This window comes from Macaca thibetana, chromosome 3 (genome assembly GCF_024542745.1).
Source record: "Macaca thibetana thibetana isolate TM-01 chromosome 3, ASM2454274v1, whole genome shotgun sequence".
Classification (NCBI taxonomy): domain Eukaryota; kingdom Metazoa; phylum Chordata; class Mammalia; order Primates; family Cercopithecidae; genus Macaca; species Macaca thibetana.
In genome coordinates, this window is record NC_065580.1 from 21,314,193 (window position 1) to 21,341,949 (window position 27,757).

Consider the following 27,757-nt stretch of genomic DNA (forward strand, 5'->3'; position numbering starts at 1 on the left):
ACACTCACAAAAACTATTGACTTGAAGATTATAGTCTGAAACTCTTTAGCTGATTAAACACATTTATTGAGAGTCTTCAATGAGTCAAGTTCTTGGCTGAGTAACTGTTTCTAACTGTAGACCCAAAGGCTTTGTCCCTTGCTGAAGCAATGTGAGGAAAAGGTATCAAGGGACAGAAGGGTTTCCCTGAAGTCCTGCCAGCCTTCCCTGATGATGAACCTTGTTTAGAACTTTTAGTTAAATCTGAATAGAAGGGATAATCCGTGTTCTTTTTCTCCATAGGAAAGAGAAAGGTGGGGTGGGGGAAAGGAAAAACCATGCCATGATTTTATATCCTCTGTGTTATAACATTTCTTCCTCTCCTCTCAGCACACACTTAATATCCTTATTTTACAACTTGGATGCATACCAGTGTAAATTCTGCCCACATTTATGAATTGCCTGGCAAAAGACTGGATGTATTTGAACTACAGCTTCTCTCTTGGTGGAGATATTGTTATACTGAGAGTGTTCAGATGCCGCCTGAGCCTGTTGAATTGGTGTATAGAAAGAATATTCCTTTCCTGGAGTTTTCTTCTTTATTCCAGGACAGCTATTTAATAAACTCTTAACCCACAATAGAGTATATTTGCACCAGTGTTTGCATAATTAAAAATAATTAAATGCATAAACATAAATAAAACCTAAGAAGGGTATGCATGGAGCAATGATGAGAGTGTGTTGTATATCAAGGAACCGAAAGAGTTAGTTTAATATTCACGATGTTCCAAACAATCCTGTAGTCTGCAGCAGCAGGGCCTTCTTTGAGGTGAGAGATTCTAATGAGGGGAGTTTAATCACTTAGAGGGGAACATTCATTAATTCCCTTCTCTGCCCTTTTGTGTGACATTAGATAAGTCACTGATTTCTTTCAGCTTCAGAGTCCTCATCTGTAGATGGGGATAATTGTGGCTCTATTTCATGGACGTTGTTAGGATCAAATGTGACAATCAGTGAAAAAGTTTTTTTTTTGTAAACTGTGCAGCCAGCAGATTTATTTATAAAAGTAATTGATGAATTCACTAATTCATCAAACATTTGTTGAGTTCCTGCTTTGTACTAGAATCTATGTTGGTTACTTGGGATTGTGAGGTGAAGAAGATACGGTTTCTGCCTTCAAGGGGCTTAGAATTCTGTGGGCAGAAAGGAAATCAACATGAAAATACAGGGTAATGATGCCTAGAACACAGGGGTCAGCGGGCATCACTGGAATGCAACAAAAGGACATTCCGTTCCCATTTGATGTTGGAAATAGTTATCAGAAAGTGCTTTTTAAAAGAAGTGTCCTGCCTGAGCCAGAGCTTGGCTGCAAGGTATTATTTTCTGATTCCTGTAGAGAGGTATGTACTCTAATATTTCATCAAAATGGTATTTTTGGCCAGTAGTGGGAGGCTGCAGTACAGGATGAGGGAAAAACAAATAGGAATGAAGTCTGGGTTTGTGCATAGTGATCTTTTATCCCTCCCTCTTCTCCCCTTTTCTTTGATTGTGGGTACCCCATCTTGGAGGTCTGTTGAAAGTATGGCATGACACAAAACACTTAGCTAACACTTAACAATGGAGGGAAAATCGAAAGCCTGTCCTGAAGACAGTCCATCTAAGGGCTTAGATATTGATGTGTAAGGAGTTATGAGATGTTACTCTGGAAAAAACCCAACATATTTGTGAGCTGATTTTGGTGTCAGCAAACAGAAACCAAACCGTAATCAACACACTACACTCATTTATTACAATTGTGTAAAGCGTTTGTTTCAGAAAAGAGGAAAAAGCAGATTGTTAAAAGCATTTCAGTGACTTTTTCTTTTGCTAAGACTTTAGATTTCTTGTATTACTTTAGTATGCTATTCTGTTCAAGGAGCCAGCCAGGGATTTCTTTGTTCCGTTTAAGGTGCAAAAACAGTCACCTCTCTGTGCCATTCCCTCTCCTCCACACTCTTGTTTGGTTCCCTCATCTCCTACCATTAGTCTGCTCTTCTGGACTCAATGTATGCAAATGAGCAATCTTTACTCAATTCAGTATTACTATTTATTGAGCAATGATTAAGGTTGGAGCCTCTTTGATTCTTTCAAATAAAAAGGAAGGTGGCAGGAGCTTATAAAAAGGTGGGGGGAACTCCAGTCTCTTGCCTTTGATAAGGTAAAGGGCCCCAGTAGTGCTATGTTGTGCTTCTGAGGGTCTTGACCACACTGGCAGACGGGGTCCAGCAGGGATGACGAGGGTCCTGTTTTTCCCTTTCACACCCAGCTTGACTCTTGGGTCAAAATTCTCTCTGCTCTGTAATGCTTTGGCTCAGGGGAATGAATGGGGGTGACCTCAAAGGCCTCTACTACTATGATTCTCTGGCTTATGTTACTCTATTCTTCTTCCTTCATCTGTAAGGAAAAAGATTAAAAAAACTGTTCACGGTATGTCTGAAGTTGTAAAGTCAGAGTGAACCTGGAATTAGGATCTTAGTCCCCAAGTTTCTACTTACTGTGGAATCCCAAAAGGGCCATGTTCTGACACTAGCCTATGTGCCACAGTCATCTGAAGGCACACAATTATTTCCTAAATATACTTCGGCAAAATACTTTGAGAAGTCTGTTTGTGGGGTGCCTGAGATACAGGGGAGCACTGATTTAGTGTGCATAGACTGTAGGCACCTGCACTTCTTGGCCGGGAGGATGCTATTATAGCAGACAGTTTTTATGCTTTGGATACATGAACTTAATAATTTTCTTTAAGCATTCCAGTTTTGTGTTCTCATTTCCCTGTTTGTGATATATAGACTCTCTCTCCCCTTAGTTTTAGCTTGTTTCTCCCAAACATTCTCTCCTACTGTGTTTTACTCAAGTGGCTTATTATGACTTTTAGGATTCTCTGTCCCATATGGGCTCATTCTTTGAAGATTTTTTGCCAATAGATATTTACTGAGGCTGCCTGTGCACCGGCATTTCCCTCCGTGCATGTCAGGGATAGAACCTGTAACGGTGTGTGGAGAGTATCTGGATTAGTCTTCAGTATGGTGCCTGAGTCTTCTATTGACAGCAGTGGACACTGGGATCAACCCAGTATGAAAATTGCTATTTCCTCTAGAGATTTTCTTTCTTGTTCTCTGCCAAGCCATGCTCATCTTTTCAATCAACCCGATTCTATTTATCTGACGTACTCTTTGTATCCTCACAATACCTCTCTGTTCGTAGTGCATTGTCTTACAAACCTTAGAACCAAACTAGTGCTTTTGGTTTGACTTTCTTATTTGTGGCTGTCAGATTTCAGGCTGCTTCAAAGGAGGGGCGATGTTTTCTGCTTGTTTTCTCTTCACAGTGGAGAGAACAGCATCATAGACCTCATAGCTGCTTGGTTACTGATGTCAGGGGATGAATTGATTACAGTTTTTCTGCTCAATCAGTGAGAAGGGGATATTTCGCTGGGAGTTGACAGGCACTCAGATAATCTCCAGTTCTTGAAAAGCTTGGTGGGCATGACGCCAAAGTCTGCTTGAAAAATAAATGGATTTATGCCGTTTTAATCCTAAGTAACTCTCTTTAAATTTCCTTCCTAATTCAACGCATTGTGTTAGATCTTAAGGTGCACACGGTACTTTGGCCTTCCTACTTTTCACAGGGGCATCATCTTGTCACCTCCACAGTGACAGCCTGCAGCAGCTGCCCCCTCTGACACTGGATGACGCCTGTCAGCCAAGACAGTTGGGGTAAAACAAGTTAAATTACTAGAAAGGAAGGAAGTAATGCCTAAAAAGGAAAAAATATTCTCATCTCCTGGGATGGATTCCAAGTTCCCAGTTTACAGTGAATTAGTCCATTTAGAAGCATGTCTGTTCCACAGATAATGTGTATCTTCTTTTAAATGTCACATGTCTCCCTTCCAATGGAGACTTCATTTGGACTTCCAGCACTCTTCCCTGTTTGTAGTATTGCAGCAGAGAGCCCGGGAAGTACATCTCCCATCTGTCCCCACCGTTTCATTTGTTTTTGCCCATTACACTGCCTAAAACAACCCCGTGAACAGCGGTGGAAAAGCCACCAAGATCTTTCTTAAAGGGCACATTGGTTTTAAACCCAGCACCCTTGATTTCATTTTATTTTCCTTCCTCATTGGCAAACTTTCTTTAGTCCTAAGAGCTGTGGAAAACAGAGCCTCAACACAAACAAAGCCAGATCTTCAGTTCAAACCACCTTTCCTTCCCTTTAGTTGACAATGCTAACAAAGAAACTTTCTCTGAGGCAGATAGAAACATCACACAGTTGATGTACTGCCTCACAGTTTGGTTCAGGGACAAGATTAAGGAACCAGAGTCTTCATGTGGGATTGCTTTAAACTGGGTTATGAAACTAGGTCATCTTATCTTTAGAAACCTTGAATGAAAAGCCAGGAGGAGGCAGGGGTGTGTGTGTGTGCATGCGTGTTTGTGCGTGCGTGCTCGAATGTGTGTGCATGTTCTCACTTCAGTCCTGTTTCCTGTGAGTCCTAGGAGACCTGGACTTTCATTTCAAGCTTCAGGCCCTGCCCTTCATCAGGTCTGAGTGTCATCACCCACAGCCCCCATGGCGCTACATCTTTCCCCACTCCCAGCCGCATTTCAAAAAACTGAAGTCAGAGTAATCGATAAATGAGACTGTTTGTTGAGCAGAGTGTAAGGAACTACTCACTATAAATCAGTGAAGATCCCAGTCCTTGTCAGCCATGTAAAAAAAGGGACAGATTGACCTCGATTTCACGGACCCTCACCATTCCTTTCTTAGAATGGGGGAGTTTTAAAATCAAATCACGCTGGCTGCTGAGGGAAATCGTGGAATCCTGTAACTTCACAGACCTGTGAGAAGTGTCTCGATCTAATCTGCTGCCTCTAGGCAAGTGATTACCTGAACAAATGCTGTCCAATAGAAATAGAGCTGTAATGATAAATTTTCTAGTAACCACACTTTAAAAAGTGAGAAGAAATAGGTAAGATTATTTTTTGATTCCATATTTTGTTTAACCAAATATATTCAAAATATTATTTCAACATGTAATCAACATAAAAATTATTAGTGAGATATTTTACATTCTTTTTTCACACTAAATCTTCAAAATCTGCTGTGAATTTTTCAAAGAGAAGCACATCTCAATTAGTGCTAACCACATTTTAAGTCCTCAGTAGCCATGTGTATATTGTACAGCACAAATCTAAAACATCCAACGTGGTGTGTTATCAATTCTTGAAGATCTTCAAGGGGAGGTAGTCCACTCTTTTTCCTTTTTGATTTTGTAAGGACATTTACATAGGATACATATTTATAGTACTCATTGTTTCAAAACATTTTTATAAGCAAGTGTCTTCACTTTGTGTGGAGCATACTCTTTATCTGTAGTATTCAGTCTCAAACATTCACCTCATCTTTGTCTTTTTACCTATAACCATTACTAGAATTTCAGTAGCACTTGAGCAGGAAAACATGCCTATATCTAGAAATCCATATTTATGTCTATTTGGGTGAATCTCCACTCTTAGATAACTAGATCTGTCAATGTAAATCTATCCATGTAAATATATACAGTTATACAGACTTGTCTCAGCACTCACAAGTGGAGAAGAAGTGTTTTCTTTGTTTAGAAATAGGAGAGTTATTTTTCTGTCTGGCACAGATGGATACTCTTTGAGTGGTGTACTATTTGAGATGGTATTTCAAGATACATGTGTAGAGAAGAGAGAAAGATGTTTCCAGGTAGGGACAGTAGAATGAACAAAAACGTGGCACCAAAAAGGGAAGTGCGAGGTATGTTTAAAGAAGAGTGACAGGGAGCCCAGTGTGTTGGCATACGCCTGTAATCCAGCTACTCAGGAGGCTGAGGTGGGAGGATTGCTTGAGTCCAGCTCACTGAGGCTGCAGTGAGCTGTGATGATGCCACTGCACTCCAGCCTGGGCAACAGAGCAAGGCCCTGTCTTTTTTTTTTTTTTTTTAAGAGTGACAAGGATAAAAGAGTGATGGATGCTGTTATTGGAGTCTAGCATGCCAGCTGGAATTTGGATTTTATCTTATACATAGGGAAACATCTAAGCATTCTGAACAAGGGAGAGGCATAATCATGGCTGTCTTTTGGGGGAACTAAATTTATACTAATGTAAAATAAATCAGAGAGGGTGTCAGAGTTCAGAGCAGAAGAAACCAAGACTCCGAAATTTTAGATGCACTGTCCAGCGTATAGTAAGTAACTGGGGGGTATAGTCAGATAATGAAATGAAACCTAGACAACAATAAAAGCAAAAGGAAGAGGCCTGCATTTGCAGGGGGTAAATGAGGCTCTGCAGCAAGTAAAAGACTCAAATGTATAATGGCTTAATACAAGAGAGGTTTGTGTCTCGCCTATGTGATAGACCAAGACTATTCCAGGTGGTTGGGTGGGGAGTCAGGCCCTTTGTCACACAGCTATTCAGTGACCCATGCTGAGGATCGCTCTGACATCCCACCAAGAGGATTCCAAAAGGCTGACTTCCCAATTGACCAGTGAGATAAAAGACCATGGAGGAATGCATGTGGGAGGATTTAATGGAACAAGTCTGGAATTTCTGCTTCTGTTTCACTGTTCAGAATTTGGTCACATGGCCACACCTAATTGCAAGGGAGACTGGGGAAATAAAGTCTGACTATGTGTCTAGGAAAAGGAGAAATAATTATTTTGAGGAATGGCTAGCAGTCTTGGCCACAAAGACCAAGGAGAGAAACGTGGTTAATGTTAACATCTGTGGATTAGGAGGAAGAAGGGAAACTAGAATAACAGCGACACTAATAAATATAACGAACGTCTATTAACTTCTTGTTTTATGCGGAACATTGGGCTTTACGCATTTTTATGTTTAAACATCACTGTAGTCCAGTAAAGGAGGTACAGTGATTTTTATGTGACTGATGAGTAGAAGAGGGTTTAGGGAAGTGAGAAGGGCCCTAAGTCATATAGCTATTAGGCAACAAGTCTGACTCCAAAGCTCATGTTAGTTAACATGGATCTGGAGAAGGGTTCATGAGAATTGTAGGAAGAAAACAAAACTAGTTCATTTGTCTACTGCATTCTTTTGCTAATGCCACCCAGTCTAGACAACTTTATGCAGGATTCAAGAGTCCCTGAGACTATCCCCTCTTCTGACATCAGTTGCAAGTTCGGGAACCCCCAAGACTGCACTCAGCTTCAGTAACTCACTAGAAACACTCATGGAACTCCCTGAAAGTTGTTAATACTCACATTTACGGTTTATTACAGTCCTTTCCAAGTAGAATCATGGTTCACTAGCTAACTTCTCCTAGCAACCATGTGCTATAATATACATGGCATAGTGCCAAGCAGGGAAGCTCATTTGAACCTTGATGTCCAGAGTTTTAACTGGGGGTTGGTCCTGTAGACAGGGTTGACTGCCCATTTGGTTGACATTAGCCCCTAGCCCCTCTAGGAGTCAAGTTGATACCTTATGACCCAAGGCCCTCAGACAAACAAAACACTCTTATCAGGCAGGACGTTCCATGGGCTTAGAGATTACTTTCTTGGAGCTGAAAGCTCATTGCTTTATCAGTAGGTTTTGACATTTTACCCACTGCTACATTTTAGGCTTCACTTTCTAAAGTAGTTGATGGAATTTGGCTGTGGTTTCCCTCATATTGGCTGCTGTTATTATGCATTTAGTTCCATCTTCTCTGGTAGATTTTTCTCCATTGATTAACACAGAATCTCAGTGCCTGGCACCAGTGTTACCGAATAAAGGATTGTTGAATAAGTTAAAGAATAATAAAATGAAAAAGCATTATTCTGAATAAATGGTTATAACTTAGAGTTGGAGAAAAGTTCCCAGTAGAATATTTTAGATTGTGTGGATTGATTTCTTCAGGATACCTTGTAAAGAAGTGCTTTTCTACTTTTAAAAAAAATGTCATCATCCATCGCTATCTGAAAACTTTTAGATTCTGAACCCATAGCTATGCTTCTCTTTCCTCTGCTGTTGTCCCACAAGATTGACTGTGAAGTGAAGCCTATTTTCCCATTGACTTCCTTGAAAAAAAATGGAACTTGCAACAGGGAAAAATTACAGTAGAGAAGAAAAAGTTTTGGTGAACAGATGTCCACCCTTTGATGTAGAGGACAATGATCCTGGTCAGTGTTGCTCTCCCTTTAGGAATGGTTTTGAGGCACTCAGAGATGTGGATGGTGCACTCCCACCCCAGGGGCTCCCTGTGTTATGTCCTGGAGCCCTTGACACCTATATCTCTAGTGCCTTTTACCTTCTCTTGTGCCTTCCTGCCTCACTTCTGCAGTCCAGGACTTGGACCCACCTTTCTTGGATCCTGAAGCACCTAGGTCACATGCCACAATACAAATTTGGTTGTTCTCACCCCAGAATTATTTGAGTCACTAGGCCCTGAAAGGAAAAGGTGTTCTATCTGATTCTGAAGAAATACGTTTATTTTAAAAGATGGGTGACACTTGGTATTTTTTCCCAGCAAATGTCATGGAGTGTAGGTTCCTGTTTTTTTTTTTTTTTTTGAGTCAGAATATCGATCCATTGCTCAGCCTGGAGTGCAATGGCACTTTCTCAGCTCACTGCAACCTCTGCCTCCTGGGTTTCAAGCAATTCTCATGCCTCAGGCTCCTTAGTAGCTGGGATTCCAGGTGCCTGCCACCATGCCTGGCTAATTTTTGTATGTTTAGTAGAGGTGGGGTTTCACCATGTTATGCAGGCTGGTCTCAAGCTCCTGGCCTCAAGTGATTTGCCCACCTCAGCCTCCTGAAGTGCTGGAATTATACGCGTGAGCCACTGCTCCTGGCCATTTGTTGTATATTTCTGCTTTGCTGTACTAAGCTTTGAGATTCAAAGGGCTATGGTGTGGACACTGCTGGAGTAGGTTATAATAAAAGTGGCTCATGTATAAGATGAGTTTTCATGACATGATTGTATTGAAGTCATCTGCGCAGGCTGCTATGACAAAATGTCATAGACTTGGTAGCTTAAACAACAGACTTCATTTCCCACAGTTCTGGTGGCTGGGAAGTGCAAGGTCAAGGTGCTGGCAGATTCCAGTCCTGGGTAGAGTCCTCTTCATCACCTGCAGACAGTTGCTTTCTTGCTGTGTGCTCACATGGCTTTTCGCTGGTGTGTACATGTGGAGAATCTCTCATGTGTCTCTTCTTATAAGGACACTAATCCCATTATGAGGGCTCCACCCCTGTGACCTCATTACTTCCCAAAGTCTCATCTCCACATTCCATCACATTGAGGGTGAGAGATTCAACATAGGAATATATATATATAAAGTAATAATTTTTTGTTTTTGAGGTGTAGTCTCACTCTGTTGCCCAGGCTGGAGTGTAGTGGCATGATCTCGGCTCACTGCAGCCTCCACCTCCCAAGTTCAAGTGATTCTCCTGCCTCAGCCTCCCGAATAGCTGCGATTACAGGCACCCACCACCACACCCAGCTAGTTTTTGTATTTTTTTTAGTCGAGATGGGGTTTCACCATGTTGGCCAGGCTGGTCTCAAACTCCAGACCTCAAGTGATCTGCCCGCCTCAGCCTCCCAAAGTGCTGGGATTACAGGTGTGAGTCACCATGCCTGGCCAACGTATGAATTTTGAGGGGATACAGTTCAGTCCATAGCATCCCCCATAACAAATAATTACATGCCCATGTACATCTGATGAGTAAGGTAAAAACAAGAGTAATTTTCCTGTGAGACATGGGGACTTAGTCTTGTTTCTTTATGGTTAATCTAATACAATACTTTTCCTAACAGCTCAGAGCCTGTTTTAAGCGAATGAGCAAAATATACAATTAATATATAAATGTATAATTTCCAAGGTAGTATCCCATAAGAAGGAATATGGAATTCTATTCATCATACTATTAAAAAAAAAAAGGTTTACTTCCCCCTTTCCACACATTTCTGTAAAATAGGATTGTTGCTCATCAGGTCATACATTCTAGCAGCTCTGTTCCCCATCCAAAGTATATGAATATTTTTAGAAGCAATAACATTTAGTTTGAAAAATTGAGAAGTAATTGGGTGAAGACCTTACTGAATTAGTAAGATGTGAATTAGTAGAAACTTATTATGCTTTGAGTACACAGGAACTTAGTTTTAAGAAGCCTCTGCCCTTAGAAATATAATTTACCTGTTACTGGTATAATTGTGTTTTCAAACTGTCTTTACTTAAAATACTTTAATGCTATCATCCTCTTTTTTAGCTAATTTGTTAAGCTTATTCACTGAGCAAAGTCAAATTTTAAATAATTTTAGTCTCAGTTGTCATGAAATTTGCAGTGGTGGACTTGGTGAATAAGGTTTGACATCAAACTGTTTCGAGATGTTTTTTCCCCTTTGTTGAATATGTTTCAAAAATGACCACCTCCATGGATAAAGCAGCTATAAACCTAATGTCTATTTTAGTTATAGCTCAAAGTTTTTCCAAACATGTTTCTCCCTTTTTAGAATTTCAGTAGAATCAACTCTAGCAGTACTTTGAGTGGTCAAATGAGAAATGTTTAGGCTCCTTTGTTTCACTAACTTTCTTGTATCCCAAATTTAAATTTGAAATAGTCTTCCTTATCCCTGGAAAAGAAAATTGATGTCAGGTGGGTCTTTTCCTTGCAGGAGAATGCCGTGAATGGAGAACACCTGTGGCTGGAGACGAACGTCTCGGGAGACCTATGCTACCTTGGAGAGGAGAACTGCCAAGTCAGATTTGCAGTGAGTGTGGGCTCTGTGTTGTTGGGGGAAGGCCTGCGGATCTGAATGAATAGAGGGGTCACCTTGCCTAAATTTCCAAGGGGAGGTCTGAACGAGCCTGTCCTTGTGAGATGGAAAGCTTCCCGGATGTTTTCAAGGTTTACAGAGAGAGAGTTTCTCAAGTTAACATGGCTTTCAGGTTGTCGCTTGTAATGGTTTTAGGGTTCAATTATGCAGGCCAGGCCTTGGTGTCATGTGTTACTTTATAATGATGCCCAGGGTAGGTTTTTGTGTGTTGGTGGTGGGGTAGAGGGTAAATGTGTACGAAGTAGTGTCTGCTTGTGGAGGGTTTGTTTGGGTGAGGCGAAGGCCTGTGTGTGGAGGAAGGGGCTCTGTCGGTAGGGGAGTGGCCACAGTGGGGCCTTTACTGATGGGTGAAGGTGGAAAGACAGGGAAACATCTGTGCTGGGAATGGGTGTAGGCGAACAAATAATCCAGACTAAGTTCTGGAGGATCCATTTCTAGAAATAATGTAAACAAACAATCAACAGTCAGGTCAATTGGAGTAACGTTTGTTGTTTAAAATTTGCTTTGTGTCCCTATTTAGAACAATCTATTTAGAGGGTTAAAATTCTCTTTATGTTGTGAGGTAAGTGTGGCTGCCAGGTGCTGCACTGTGGAGATATCAAAACCATAGTGTTGAGAAATTGAACTTAAAGTTTGTGTGTAGTTTTAAATGATGGGTCCAAACAGAGAGTAATGGGAAGCTTAGGATAGTAAAGAAGAAAGAAAAGATGTATTCTTTCTTATTTGGGGAAATGAGCACCAGAATTCATATAATGCTTTTTTAAAAAAATATTTGTTTATTATGTGAAAGAATATTTGCAGCAAAATGTAGGGCCTTGAAATTGCGAAGGAATATGTGTTTGTTAATAACTAATATGGAATAAATTGAGTTTCCATCAAAGCTTATGGAAGAATGTGTATAGCCCCCAATGATTTTAACCAGGCTGCCTGAAAGCATAAAGTCCCAGAACCACAACCTTTTTCGTTGCTTTAGCTGTTTTAACTACTAGTTTGTAAGTTTCATTTGGAGAGTTTTGAGTGTTCTGGGGAGAACAGGGCCTGTTTAAGTGAAGTTGGGAATCAATGTCAGGGAAAGACCCAGATGAACAGGCTCTGGATTGGAAGTCGGGAAACCTGGAGCTGAATCTCAATGTTACTGCTCAGAGTGTGACATTGAGAACTTGTGACCTGTGGGCCTTGGCTACCTTCTAAAACGGAGAGTAGGATTGAATTATTTTTAATTTTGTTTGTAGATCTGTAATTAATCATTTGCATCTCTTCTAATTTTGTTGTAAATTTAGTTGACTTAAATATCAGGATTTCAACTTTATGCATATGTATTTTTAATTAAAGTATAATTGCATGAAATTTGACTAAATTAACCAAATCCATGAGAATCTCAGCTGTTTGGACTAAAATGCTGTAAATAATGAATTAACATTAGGGTCTTAGTTAATTGCGTAAACACTGGTCTTGGGATTTAAGAGAATATAAAATGGAAAAAATGAGAGCCAGTATTACTTGCATACATACTTTTGAACAATTTCTATGATGGACTATGATTTTTTACAGAGTTATCCCTTATTTCCAAATTGCTCCCTTTAATCCCTTTCTGTTACTTTTTAGGGGATGGCTACCTCTCTTGACAAATATATGAATAGATACATATATTCTCCTTAAACCTTCTATCAGTAAATAGCATTGCTATCCACTGAACGATTATTACTTGTTCACTAATACCTTTAGGCCAGGAAAAGCAACAAAGGGAATAAAGGAAATTTTAGCTAGAAGTAGGAAGAAACAGAGTTGAGAACATTCCCAGTTTCCTTCTGAAGCTTCCTCGTAATTTCATACCAGGTACTTGGCCCTATTAACTTATATTACAAAATGTCTGAAAGATGAAGAACTCTCCTGCAAAAAAAAAGTTGATTACTGAGATCCAGCCACTGCACCCCAGCCTGGGCGACAGAGCAAGACTCCGTCTCAAAAAAAAAAAAAAAAAAAAAAAAAAAAAAAAAAAAAAAAAGTTGATTAAATGAAGGAATAAATCAGTGAGGAAGCTGAAGACCTAACTTCTGTAAGTTTCTTAAAGCTCAGTTTCTTTGCCTATGAAGTGGGGGAAACGCTGTTTTGAGGATTTGGTGAGATGATACATAGAAAGGGCTTACTTGGCTCAGCAACTGACCTAATGAATTAAAGGCAAAAAAGAAAAAACCCAGGAAGGACGAGGACTGAAAATTTACAAAAGAACTACCAATTGCCAATAGATATCTGAAGAATACAAAGGCATCCCAATTAAAACAACTCGGGGTCAACTTCATGTGCCTATTAAATTAGCAAAGATTTATAAAATGGTAATACTTAACTGCTGGTTGGGTTAGGCTGAAATGGACAGGCTCATCATCAGCTGCCAGGAGTGTAAGTAGATACACTGTCCTTCACAAAATTGGCAGTGTGTACTGAAAGCACTGAAAATCCTCTCAGTCTCTCTCCCCACCTCACACTGTGAGGTGCGTGTCATCTCTGGGCATCCCATTTTGAGAGAGACATCAGCAAGCAGCAGAGGACCCAGAGCGGGGTGCCCAGGTTGGCTTAGGGGATGGAAGCTTGTTGTAAAGAAATGTTAGATTCCATGGGTTACAACTGAGTATTAGGAGCAAAGGCAGGGAGATGTCTTCCAGTATTTGAAGAGTTAATTTGAAGAAAAGCGAAGTGACTTGCTATCTGTTGTTAAAAATGGAAAAGTCATAGAGGTAGAATCCACCGACTCTAGCTTTATAACAATAAACAAACATTACCTGGAAACCTAACAATGCACGCTCCTGTTTCCCTTTTTGCTCCAAATCCTGATTCAGTATGCTTGGAGTTGGACTTGGGAGTCTGTGATTTTTTCCTTTTTTTTTTTTTTTTTTTTTTTTTTTAAGATGTTGTCTTGCTCAGCTGCCCAGGCTGGAGTGCAGTGGTGTGATCTCGGCTCATTGCAACCTCTGCCTCCCGGGTTCAAGGGATTCTCCTGCCTCAGCCTCCTGAGTTGCTTGGGTTAGAGGTGCAAGCCACCACACCCAGCTAATTTTTGTATTTTTAGTAGAGATGGGGTTTCACCATGTTGACCAGGCTGGGCTCAAACCCCTGACCTCAGGGGATCCACCCGCCTCGGCCTCCCAAAGTGCTGGGATTACAGGTGTGAGCTACCACACCTGGCTGAGAGTCTGTGATTTTAACAAGCACCTCAAATAATTCTGGTGCAGATGGTCCGCAAACCTAACTTTGAGAAATACCGTATGATAAGAAAGCACTTAGTCAGTCCGAGCTTCCCAGTAAGGGAACAAGGTGCCTGGAGAGATTGACTGGAGGGATGTGTGTTTGTGGATAACATGGTTGGCCATCTTTCAAGGATGCTGTAGTTGGGGAAGCACAGCTGCTTTGGGCAAGAGGTCAGACTCAGAGCTCTCCAGGCAAGTCTTTAGTTTAAATGCTCTGTTTGCAGTTTTCTTAGAACAACAGTTTTTTTTTTTTTTTGGGGGGGGGGGGAAGTATGCATAAACAGATCATGTATTTATATTCTAATTTCTTTTAATGAACCACCTTTGAAGAAAGCCTACCTGTTGGGGCTGGGACTAAATTACCATAACCAGGTACTACCTGCAGGCTCCTAAACAAAATACAGGCAGAGTGCTCAGGGGAGGAGTAAATCCATCATCTACGATGTGCCTTTCACTCCTTTCCTATTTTAGCAAAGCCAATATCACAAGTAGAAGTTAAGAGAAGGAAGAAGTCAGTGTGGGTTGAAGCCGACAGAGGCAGCTTCATGGAAATGGGGTTCAAGCTCAGTTTTGAAAGATGGGTAAGATTTACATAAGTGAGTTTGAAGAAGGAGAGCATTTCGGGCAGGGAAGAGGAACATGAGCAAACTCAGAGGTGGGGCAAGCTCTGTACAAAGGAGGTGGCAGTCGTGAGCTGTGCATGAGCATGTGTCAGAGAAAAATGGAAATAGGTTTTTTGAACCAAAACTTGAAGTGCATATTATAAATACTTGTGGGCTTAGGAAGTGTGACTATATAATACATTGTCTAAACCAAGACACTTTTGAGGGTGAAAGTGGCTGCTGTTAATAATGATCTATGTAAAACTAAAACTGTTCTGCAAAGCCGGGACCTCCTGCTGCCATGTGGATTGATATTTGGGGACTGATATTGGAGGGTACTGAAAGCAAAGCAAGGCAGTGACTTCCAAAACCCTAGAACAGCTGCAGGAGAGTTTGTTCCCAAGTGTCAGGGCTAAACCACGTGACCTTTCCTATTCTACAGTTCTCTGGTGGCAATATTTAATACTGTAGAATACCTGTGAGCAGATACGTAATGGAATTAAATTTGTTCCCAAATTGGCAAAGGTTAACAAATTAGCAACTGTTTCTTTTTCTGGTCTAGATAAAATAAAAGGATGCAAAAGTAATGAAATTGAAGTAGAAAGATCACTGTTTCCCAACCTGCTTATGGGCACAGGAAACCTGAAATAAAATTCCAGCCAGAATCACTGTCGTTTGGTGACATTTATTTTTATGTACATTTATTCATTTATTCACTCATGTATTCTGCCAGTGTTTGTGAGCTGGGTTGAGTCCCTAGTGCCTCACCCTTTAGTGGGCACAGCCAGATGGAAACTGTTCTCATGCTCTGGGGCTAGGCTATACAAACATGTTTAGCCAAATATTTGTACCTAAAGAAGCTCACCCCTCTGGTAGTAATCCCTGGAGTCCATACCAGTAGTGTGCACCTACTCAGACTTGAAAGAAACTTGCCTACTTTGATATGCAAATTGTACACCCACCGTGGTCATACGGACCTGAATAGGCACAGATGGGTAGCATGGGCGGTCCGAAGGAAATAGACTTTGTGTTGGACTGACCTGGGTTTGAAAATCTGCTGTTCCATTTATGTACTGAGTAAAATTGGGACATATCACTTTGCCTCTTTTTGCCTCAGTTTCCTGATTGAAAGTATTGCTACTGAGATAGACCACAGTGATTCTTACTTGTGGATGAGCATTATAGTCAATTATGCCATTTTACCTTTTAATCTTACCTTTAAAGTGTTGGTTCCCATTCTGAATATACCGCATCAAGATCTCTGGGGAGTGGGACTGAGCTTGAGGTCAAAAAACAAACAACCAGATCTACAGATGATTGTGTTCACTGTCAGGGTAGAGAGACAGTGATCCACTTCAGAAACACTGTCAGGACTGAAAACCACGGCCTGGTTCTCACATCTGGTGTGTAGTGGCTGCGATGGGCTAAATAGTGTACTCCAAAAGGTATGTTGAAGTCCTGACGCCTCAGGACTTCAGTACCTCAGAATGTAACTTGATTTGGACATAGGGTTGTTGCAGATGTAATTAATTAGGATGAGTTCATACTGGAGTAGGGTGGGCCCTAATCCAGCATGACATGTGTCCTTATAAGAGAGGACACACAGAGATACACAAAGAGGGCCATGTGGTGATAGGGGCAGGAATTAGAGTGATGCAGCTGCAAGCCGAGGCCTTCCGAGGATTGTGGCTCTCCCCGGAAGCTAAGAGACAGGCGTGAAATTCATTCTCCCTCCAAGCCCTCAAAAGGGTGTTCAGCTTTGTTGAAACCTTGATTTTGGATTTCTGGCCTCTAGGATTGTGACAGAATACACTTCTGTTGTTTTAAGCTACCCAGTTTGGGTTCCCCACAGAACACCCATTGCCGTTTTGTGGGATCTTAGTAGTCAGTGGAAAAGTATATGAGAAATGCTCACACAATGTTTGCGGTTTTCCTAGGACTCATACTCATCATCTCTGATCCGTAACAACAACCTTCTGGGGTGGTCGTACGGGGCCGTTCACTTCTACCTAAAGATAAAGAAGAGTCAGAGAGGCTTACTCACTATCCAGAGCTTTATGACTTTGCTTTCTTAGGGCAGTGCTAGGAAGCTAATATAGCAGCCATTCTATAAGTCGAGTTACCTTATCTAACCAAGCAGATATCACCATTACATAGGCTCATGCACACGTACGCATACAGGTGCGTCTACAGCAGTCTTGAGTGTTTAGGTTGAGTGGTATGCGGTTGCGGTGTAAATGAGCAGACGGGCAGGTTGGTGTCAGAGGCTGGGAGCTGTGGGGAACAGAGTAGGTAGATGGTGAGGTGAGTGAGCATGTAGGTTGTGTAAGAGGAAAAACGGAACTGTCATACTTCAGGATGCTGTTACCAGATATATCTTCTCTATTTTTAAATGTGCTCATGTCACCCTCTTTTCGTGGACCAGCTAATAGGTGCTGCTTTGCTTTTGTTATTGTTTTGTTCTTGTATTTTGCTTTAGTCATTTCCTTGTAGATAATGTTTGGTGAAAATGGCTTAACCCCACCTGTGACACCTGGCCTTAATTCTAAGGTTCCTTCTAATGTTGCTTGCAATTTGCCAAATACAGTTTTATTGAGAAAGTGAATGAATTGTGTCACAGAGGCCGTGTGATATAAGAGTTGGAGGATTGTAGGGCAAGAGCTTCACAGATCCAGAGACAAAAAGATCTAGATAAAAATGCAAGTTCTTCCCTGCCTGTCTAAGCCTCAGTTTCCTCTGTAAAATAGTGGTGATTAAATCTACCTCTCAGAATCAGTAGAGGGATAAAATCAGTTAACAAATGTTTGTATTCATTTTCCTCCTCTTCTGTACTTACTATGGTTCAATGTCATGGAGCTGAACAAGCTAATTGCAGATTTGGTTGGACTTTGGCTTAACAAGGCCTTATATTTGGGATGATTCTGTCTATCCCAACACTAAGACTCTTACACCTTCACCTGTCATTTTGCTACTGTGTGTAGCATCCATATTCTTACCAAGTCATGACTGGGAAGAACTGAGTGGGACAAATCAAAGTAACCCATTCTGTGATCTCATCTCACAAGCTGTGTCTTCTTATTGGTGAATCAGAAGCCTCATCATTGTCTGTAATGGGGTATCACAACATTCACTCACAGGAATGCTGGTCATGTCCTTAGATTCTTGGAAGAAACTTTCAAGAAGAGTACAAGGGTCATAGCTCTCTGCCCTATTTGAAGGAAACTTGCAGCTTTCTGCTGTTTAAAAATGAAAATGACTCTGAGTCCAGTTACAACTTGTCTGTTTCATCTCAGGAAGAATGAGCACCAGGCAGCAGCTTGTGAAAATGCTGGTTCCTATGCATCTGTGTGTGTGGGTGAGAAGATGAGAGAATCAGAGCCCGATGTGCATTACTGGGGACTTTCTGGCCATCTGTGTATTCGGGTCTAGCTGGTGTGTACCACGGAGCACCAGCATGGACTTAGAATGCACCAAGATCTGCCTGCATGTTGCTCCTGCTCTGTCAGCCTCAAATGCCAGTTGTCTGGCACAGCAGACTCATGATCTGCACCCCAGATGGCAGTTTGGCTGAGCTGGGTGCAGGCTGTCAGAGGGAACCACGTGTGTGGCAATAAAGCCCAGGAGGCAAAGCCAGCTCTCTTGAGTTGTTTGGGTGCCAGCCATTCTCTGCCAGGGGCCTTTTTCACCATTAGGATATTGAGGATCTAATGAATCAAGATGACTCATGGAAAGTGTAGCCATCAACAAAAATAAGAAAAGAATTTTCACTGACACGCTCTCTGCTACTGAGTTCCTAGTCAGTGGATATGAGAGAGGGAGAGAGTGGGGTGCTCTCAACAGTGGAGGTAATGTTGCCCTTTAGGTGTCCGGCCTGATAGCTCAGCATTTCCATGAGATTGTCCACGTGCACACTTAGAACAGTGTCTGGCACATGGTAGACCCTCAGGATATGTTACCCGTTGTTACTATGACAACTGTCATGGGGATTGTTATAATTATTCTTTGGTACCAAGTGCTGTCTGTATATTAAAGGGGAATCTAGTGCTGATACTTCTCACTTCATGTAATGGGGATAGTGACAGTATACGTAGGCGATGAAGCCAAGGGATCTTTAGGATTCTGTCACTTCTAGGTGACCCTGGATCAAAAGCCATTGTCTATTTGCACAGCCCATTTTATTTTTGCCCAAAATTGTGTTCTGGAGAACACTAAACTTAAATGAAAACAATATACGGCATTATACATTAAAAGGAGCTCATGACTATACATTTCAAAAACACGGAATGACTTTAGTACATAAATAGGTCCTATGAAGCTCAACGAAAGATATAAGGTATGCAGGATTTCCTACTTTTTTTTTGAGGGAATGGGAGGATTGTGGAACCCATTAATTTTCCCACAGAACACCCATTGCCATTTTGTAGGATCTTAGTAGTCAGCGAAAAAGTATTTGAGAAATGCTCACACAATGCTTTGCAGTTGTCCTAGGACTCATACTCGTCTCTGATCCATAACAACAATATTTTGAAGTGGTCTTATTGGGCTGTTCACTTCCACCTAAAGATAAAAGAAAAAAAGAGTCACAGAGGCTTACTCACTCTCCAGAACCTTATGAGTTTTTTCTATCTTTGTGCAGTTCTTTTGCCTTTATACTAAACTTTCGTTAAGCCAAAATGCCTGTGTCTTATTTTATTCTTAGAGTTTGAACCTCTGAGAATAATGGTCGTCTCTTCTGTCATGACAATTTTAGATTGAGGCTGCATTTGTGTGTTTGTGTAAGGGTGTGTGTTTCTGTGAAGCAGTTCTGTTGTTATTGGATATTGTATGGTCCTGTCACCTAGTAATAAAAATAATTTGCATCTGATTTGGCATAAGGTTTACATGTTACCTAGGCAATGCCCAGGTGTACAGAAATGGTTTCTCTTTTTGTAGTGTTTTCCAGGGGCAGGGACCCAGAGCACTAGGGTTTAACCAGTGCTCCTGTTGCTCAGAGGCACTCAATCTTGATGGAAGCGTTATTTGCATTATCGGTTACTCCAAAACCACGACTGGCCTCCACAGTTGGTATTGTTAGAAGGTTGTTTCCTGCCTCATTGATGAGATGGATATTCAGAAGGTGGTGCTTTAAAAACACGAGGAAATGGAAAATCCTGCATTGATGCCTTCATTAAAGGAGGCGCAGGTGATGTGTTGATGAAACGTGTGAGCTTTGGAATCAAATGACCTGGCTCTGAATCCTGATTTCCAGGCTTTGAGTTGTGTGACACTGGTCTTTGTTTTAACCTCTTTTTCTTTTTCTTTTTTTTCTTTTTTTTTTTTTGACAGAGTCTCACTCTGGAGCCCAGGCTGGAATGCAGTGGCTCGATCTTGGCTCACTGCAAGCTCCACCTCCCAGGTTCATGCCATTCTCCTGCCTCAGCCTCCCAAGTAGCTGGGACTACAGGCACCCACCACCATGCCTGGCTAATTTTTTGTATGTTTTAGTAGAAACGGGGTTTCACTGTGTTAGCCAGGATGGTCTCGATCTCCTGACCTTGTGATCCACCTGCCTTGGCCTCCCAAAGTGCTGGAATTACAGATGTGAGCTACCGCGCCTGGCCCGTTTTAACCTCTTTAAGTCTAAGTTTTACATCTGGAAAATGGGATAATACTGCTTCTTGTGGTGGTTGTGAAAATTAAATGAGTTAATGCATATATAACAGCAGGCTGGCAAATCATAGGCACTCAATAAATATTGTCCACTATAATCTTTGCTCCTTGAATGATAGTGGTTCCAAGAAACTGAACCCAAAGAGACAGCCGAGAGTACTAGGTTTGGAGAGTCTTAGAATCACCTGCTACCTCAGTTTCCTCGTTGAAAGTTGAGGACTGAGCTTGTGAGGTGAAACAACTAGCCCAGCTGACAGTCAGGCTGTGTCTCCCCTCTATTCCTTCCCCATTCTCTCAACCTTTTATAGCACACACCACTTACTAGCTATCATATTTTTAAAAATTGTTCGCTTATTTATCTGTCTCCAACACTAGAGCGTAAGCTCCATTTAGCTCAGGGACTCTGACCTTGTTGTCCTCTCCGGTATTCTCCACACTGAGGATAAGTGACTACACTGAATAGTTACCCTGTGTGACTTAACATTGAATGAATGAATGAGTTCATTGAGGTGCTTGTTGAGAGAGAGACACAAACACACACAGACACCTGTCACCAGATCAGCCCTGCCATTTAAGTATTGTTATATTTACAATCCAGGACGTCTGAATTCCTGCCTCATTTTTAAGGCTCTTTAGAGGGAGATTTAACACATGCAGGTAGCTGTCTTGTGTAGGGTTTTATGCCCTGTTTAGCCAGTGCCATACCTTTTGCAGCACATTTTATTTCATTCTCGTGGAGAACAGAGACTGCTTTTTGCCATCTTGGCACACGGGGTCATGGTGTGGTTGTCATTAGTCAGCTCCCCTAGGGATCTCATGAGAACAGATCATATGAAAGGGCAGTCACGTTAAATATCATATTTCTTATCTGTCTTCATCAGTCTTGGTCCCTCAGTCTACCACTAGCAAAGAAAAGAGAAACACAGTAAGTTGTAACACATAGAGTTGGCTTTGGGTTAGAAGGACTTCACTTCCACTCTTAACTAGTCTTTGTTGGACAAGTGGCACAGTCTCATAGGGTCTCAGTTCCCTTAACTGTAAAGTGGGGAAATTGTGCCTACTTGGCATGGCAGAAGAGATCTGTGTTTACAGTGTAGGTAATGTGTATATTATACAACTAGCCTCCCGGCAAATCTCTGTGGGTATGATGTCCTCATTAAAAAATGATATGGGCGGGTGTGTATGTGTCAGTGAAAACATTACCAATTGGAGGTACAGTGTTGAGTAAACAATCACTGAGATGTCTGTGGGTCTTCCAGGACTAGATTGGCTGGAAGACTGCCTTAATTATGTCACCAAATCGCTTGGAATGTGAAAAATGGCAGTGAAAGGATAACAAACTTACCACAACTTCTTAACCAGAAATATAATATTCCATATCAAAGCAAATATCTCTAGATTATTGGTTAGAAATATTAAACTGTGAACTTTAAGAAAATAATTCTATTTCCACATAGTAAACTGATAACAGAAACATATCAGGATTCATAATACAAGTAAGATTGTGTTTATGGTCCTATCACACCAGCAAGGACTGAAAAGGCAAAGTGTTTGGGATTTCCTAGTTTATGCTAAGGCTCAAATCTCTGTTGTACCCATGATTTGCTACCTCAGAACTAGAGAAAGCTACCAAGACATACAAACACCATTTTTTATTAACTTGTTTTTGCTATGACTTCTGTAATAGGTCTAGCCCATCTTCACTCAAGTCTGTCTGCTTGAAATTTGTGAATGCACATGCGTCTGTATGTGTGTAGGGCTCTAATGGTATGAGTTTCTACTTATTAGTGTCTGTGTACCTGTAATTATGTTTATATCCATATTTGCATGCACATCAACCCTTCAGTTACTCTACTATAAGACACGTGGCAACTTTGACCTACTGGCACAAATAATAACCTTGAAGAGCATGAAAAATATGACAAGGAACATCCACAAAAGCACCTGTAAAGAGCGAAAACCAGGAAGATTGCATGATGAGTTGAAACTAGTGACTGGCCGTGGTTGTATGCTGACTTCTAAGCTGAGAAGCATAGAAAAACAAATGGGGAAAAAGAAATAAGAGAAAAGACAAGCAGGCAAATTTTGAAGAAGCAGAAACAAGAAATGAGGGCAACAAAGTACAGTGCACTTCAATAATAAGAATGATGAAATATGAAGTGTCCTTGGGTAAAATGAGGGCCAGGGTGAGAAATAGAATTATGGATTTTCAAGGATTTCTTCAAGTTCGTTAGGCTGGAACACTTTTTAATGTATCATGACCATGAGGGAGGAGGCAGAAGGAATACCTGAGCTGCATGGTAATCTAGATGGAGGGGCACACTGAGTATCATTCCCCATGACTCTCCGCCTGGCATCTCTGAGGGCATCAGTTTGTTAGTATCATTTCATTAGACTTGTGCAAACCCAAACTTATCGGGCCCTTCACCATGCTTGTTATAAAGACTGGCTGCAATATTTGTTTTATATCTCAATAACTGTGCCTGAATTGTAAGAAGATTTCCAAAAGATGGTAGCAGTATGCAGTAGTCACCCAAATGGATTCCAAGGTGTAGACTTCTCCTAAGATTCATGTCATAGCTTTCTGTTTTTTTGTTTGTTTGTATATATGTTTTAGAGACAGAATTCTGTCATGTCACCCAGGTTGGAATGCAGTGATGTGATCCTGGCTCACTGCAGCCTCAAACTCCTGGGCTCAAGTGATCCTCCTGCCTCAGCCTCCTCAGTATCAGGGACCACAGGCTTGCTGTAGCTTTCTTTTGAAGCCTATCAGAGAAACTTTGTGCCTATGACTTTCTTCTCATTAAAAAGAAGTATTAAATCCACTAACATAAGTCACATGTAACCATTTAAGAGTGTGATTTGGTACAAGGGTAAACTGTTCAGATACAGACATGTACCTTTTTCCTCCCTTAAAAAGAATCCTGTACTGTTTTGACCGTAGTTTTTTACCAATCTTAATGCAGTGCTCAAAACACGATGGGTGTATCATTCTTTACAAGCAGTCATCAACTTTAGCTTTGAATTAACGCAATCCTAGCAATTTGGTTCTTACCAAATTGTTTCTCCTGTCAGCCCTGATTGGCTGCTTCTCAGAAAGAGGAAAGTTTTTTTGTGTGTCTTTCTAGTTCTTATATTCAGCTCACAAAGTCCTTTTTTTCCCCTTGGCTTTCTGCTGTAAGATTTTGGTTTTCTTTCTCTACAGATGAAAAATATAAAATACAATAGCTATGTGGGAAATAGACAACTTTTTATTTCAGGTTCAAACAACACACACACAGGCACTGCTCTTCTTTCTCCCAGTAGGTCTCTCTGGAGATCATGGAATTGACCCTGCCTAGGTGGGGTTCAGCCCAGCATCTAGAACCTCCCTGCACATCTGAGGTTACTCGGGGGAGGTGCTAAGAACATAAACATAAACACTTCATATGCAGAGTGCTTGTGATAATGTGCTCCTCAGAACAGAACAAAACACGCTGTTCGAGGAGCATCAAGTGAGTTTTCCTGCGGTACTCGAGAGGCAATTCCGACCGTAACACAGCATGAGACTGTCAGGTGTGCAGTCAGCCCAGCATACACACGAACAGCAAAGCTGACCAAGGGGTAGGTTTGAAGCCCTCCTGAGCTGCTGATGATTCTACTGAAAGACTTAAGGACAAAGTATGAGGAATTCACGCTGACCTTAGGGGAGGCCGGTGTGGGGCTAGGAAGAGGGCTGTGTGCTCTCGGTCACTCGTGCGTCTCTGCCTTTCCTTTTTGTTCCATTCTTGTCACTTCAGTTTAGGCCCTCATCACCTCATATGGTAAATTATCCCTGTGGCCTTTGAATTTCTTATTCTCTTTCAGAAAAAAAAGCCAATGTCTTAACCACGACCTGCAGCACACCATGATCTGGCCTGCTGTTATCATCTGGCCTCATCTCCACTTCCCCGCTCTGGCCCTGCCACTCCTTAGCATCCTGACATCTTCATGCCTCTGAGCTTTGCACTGGCTGTGCCTTTGCCTAGAATGCTTTTCCCTCAGATATCCACGTGGTGAACTCTCTCACTTCCTTTGGGTGTTTGTCAAAATGTTCAGTGAAACCTTCCCTGGCCAACCTGTCTACAACTTCAATTTTCTCCTACTCCTGATATTTCTTATCTCCCTTTCTCTTTTTAGTTTTCTTTTCAGTACTTATTTCTGTCAATATATTATATACTATATTTATCTCTCTTGTTTGTTGTCTGTCTCTCACAGGAGAATATAAGTTCTATGAGATCAAAACAATTTTTTAGGGCTGGGCACAGTGGCTCATGCCTATAATCCCTGGTTCTGTCTGTTTTCTCTCCACTCCTGCAACTGTTCCCAAATAAATATTCCAAGGTTTAACTAACTTGTAAACATAGGTGGCATCACATGAGCCACAGTAACACAGATGCAACTGTTTTTAACTCTACGCAGTCTGTGTAAGACCTCAGTCTTCTGCAAAATAGCCCTTCCATCAGATAGTCCTGTGGGTCCTCAGAAGACATCTGACTTATGCTCACAAAAATATTATAGTTGTTCAGCTATGATTGTCATGCGGCCTCTATGCTCTCTTTCTTTTTCTTTTTTTTTTTTTGAGACAGTCTTGCTCTGTCACCAAGGCTGGAGTGCAGTGGCACAATCTCAGTTCACTGCAACCTCCACCTCCCAGGTTCAAGTGATTCTTATGCCTCAGCCTCCTCAGTAGCTGGGACTACAGGTGCCCGCCACCATGCCCGGTTGATTTTTTATATTTTTAGTAGAGACAGGCTTTTGACATGTTGGCCAGGCTGGTCTCGAACTCCCGGCCTCATGTAATCTTCCCACCTCGGCCTCCCAAAGTGCTGGGATTACAGGCGTGAGTCACCGCACCTGGCTGCACTATTTTTTCCCTATTGTGGGCAGAAGGCTTCCATTCCTCAAACACTTTGAGGGCGCCTCATTACTGTTGCTTTTGGAATTGCTCATTGCGAGAATGTCTATGTCCTGGTGGGGGTTTTGTCTCCTTATGTTTCTTAAAGCCAGCGATTTTTCAGACCGGGGCTGGTTGAGGGGTTAAGTGGGGAGAGAGCCCTATGCCAGAAGTCCTTTCTCCTTTCTTCCCTCCCCTTTTCCTCTCAGAATAACTGTGTCAGGCAGTGTTCTCGGTGCTGGAATATAGCAGCATGGAAACGCACAGAGAAATGTCCACCTCTCTGTAAGTGTAATTTTGAACCCCGTGGTTTCTGGGGAGTAGTTCTGTTTCCCCTTCTCTTGCAGCTCCTCATGAGACAGCTCCTCTGGCTTCTTAACACAGCCAGTGTACCTACTTCCCAGGTTTGAGGGCATCCTACTCTACCTGCTGGCAACCCCCAGACACACCGTTCAAACTCAACCACCAGCCTTGAGCCCAGTGACTCCTGTACATAGGCACCCAGGAGCCCAGGAATTGTCCCGCAGTGGACATGCCAAAGCAGGTCTCCATGTCTTTTCAGAGGCATCGGTGCCTAATACATAAAGAGACTTCGGATCTTTTTTCTGCTGGAGTGCCTTTGATTTTTTTGAATGTACGCATTTTAAGCCTAAATTCAAGAATTTGCGTTCTTTGCTAGACCCTTTTTACTGGTTCAGCCTCAGATTTTGCCCTCCTCTAGATGATAGCTTTTCTTGTCTGAGCTGTTGTTGAGCATGTAGCCATGTGTGGCTCTCTCCTGTTAATAGCCTTTTCTTCCAAGTCCCTCTTGTCTCCTGAAGTAGCTTGCCAGCTCTTCCAAGGACAGAAGCTTCCTTCTGTTTATATCCTGCACAGCACTCACATAGTCTCATACACATAGTGATGGTTAAAATAATTGGTGAACTAAATTTCCATAAATATATTCTGGAGAAGTCAGCAGTAACAGATTGTTTCAGCCATATGGAAACTTCTCTTATGTAGGATACCTCAAACCGTCATGATTCCAGATACCTGGCATCTACAGATTCAGGAGTATTGGTGTATATCTGAGCATTGCATGAGTATTTTGATGTATCCTTTGTAAGAGTCTCCAACTCAACTTCTTGTTGTTCCTGCTGCTTTTCTTCCAGATATTCTGAGGTACTTTTAGCATCATCCCTTATCAAGGGTGTTGATTGTTGGGGGCTGTCTCAGAAGGTTTCAGCCCTTACCAGGTCCTTGTCTGTCCACAGATCACGTTGCACAAACACATGGGGTCTTGAAAAATGAAGGCCTGCCTTCCAACATGGGCCAGCACTACTCAGGGTCTGGGCTAGGACCTTTGAACACGGAGTGAGGTCTCTCTGCAATTGAACCTCTAAGGAGAGGTCTGAGTTTCCACTTGGGTCACAGACTCCTCCGGACATGTGGCATCTGCTCCTTGGTCTGGAATCATGAGATCATGTTGTCATAGACAGAATGAATGGTATACTGAGGATAAAAGGAGTGTGCTGGAACTTCAGCTAGCCACCCTCCTGGCTTGTCCAAAATATTCTATATTCTCTTGAAGAAAAAGAGAAGCCTGCATGAATGATAGTGGAGGTCAGGCTTTGGCCCTGAAATCATATTAATGGAACTTTCAGATAATGTCATTCTTCATTTTTCCTAATGCCAATTTATAGATTGCATCCCAGACTCCCCAGAGAAGTAGAACTTGCCAAGTATGCTTGTCATTTCTTCTAATTAGGTTTTTAAATAAATCAAAGAACTCTTGTTTTCATTTACCTTGGATTATACAGCAACAATGTTCTTGTGTATGTTGCCAGAGAGGCAATGCCTATTGAAAGGACACCAGATTCCTGACATTCTAAGAGCTTAGGAAGGCTCCTCCCCTCCGCTTTCCTAAGCATTCCATTAGCCCCACCATTTAAGAGGAGGAAAGGACAGTTCTGCCAGGGCTGCATGGCCCCTCCTTCCTACCCATCTCCAAAGTGCTGCTATGGAGTGGGCTTTGTGGTCTAAAAGGGAAGGAGAAGGGAGGAGGAGAGCACTCCCCTGGCCTTTCTTGCAGTTTTCCCTTTGCCTGATTTTCAGCCTTCCCTCAGTTTCTAGTCCTCGGGGTGAATCTTCCCATCTAGGAGGCTAAGGGGTAGAGAAAGCATGGGGGATAAAGCTGGGAGGCATCTGGGGATAGGCCCAGCCCAGCAACCTCCTCTGTCCTTCTTCCTGGCTTCTCACCATGCGGCCCCACTCTGGCCCTTTCCCCTGCATGCCCCCATCTGCCCCCTTATACACTCACAGTATTGTTGGTTTCTGTCTGAAAGCCCCTTTCCTGGCTGTCATCCCTTTGCTCACTGTGGCCTCATAGCTGGTGATTCCTTGCATTAGGTCCGGAAATTCTGGAGTAAGGTGTCATGAGCTCAGACTTTGCCCTGGTGTTTTTGGTCCTGCAGCAGCCTCTGGTCTCTGAGCTCTTCTGAGATGGGGAGACTAAGAACAGGTTGCCATGCTGGTTGCTCTTTTCCCACTGC

General features: G+C 42.0%; 1 protein-coding gene across 8 annotated transcripts in view; it reads left to right on the plus strand.

The window, feature by feature from the left end:
- The window catches only part of DGKI (diacylglycerol kinase iota), a 464,727-nt gene that overhangs the window by 157,986 nt on the left and 278,984 nt on the right, over positions 1 to 27,757 (plus strand). For all 8 annotated transcript variants that reach the window (XM_050782372.1, XM_050782373.1, XM_050782378.1 and 5 more), the window contains one exon: positions 10,657 to 10,752. In XM_050782372.1, the coding sequence (XP_050638329.1) occupies positions 10,657 to 10,752 (96 nt within the window). The remainder of the gene's footprint in view (positions 1 to 10,656; positions 10,753 to 27,757) is intronic.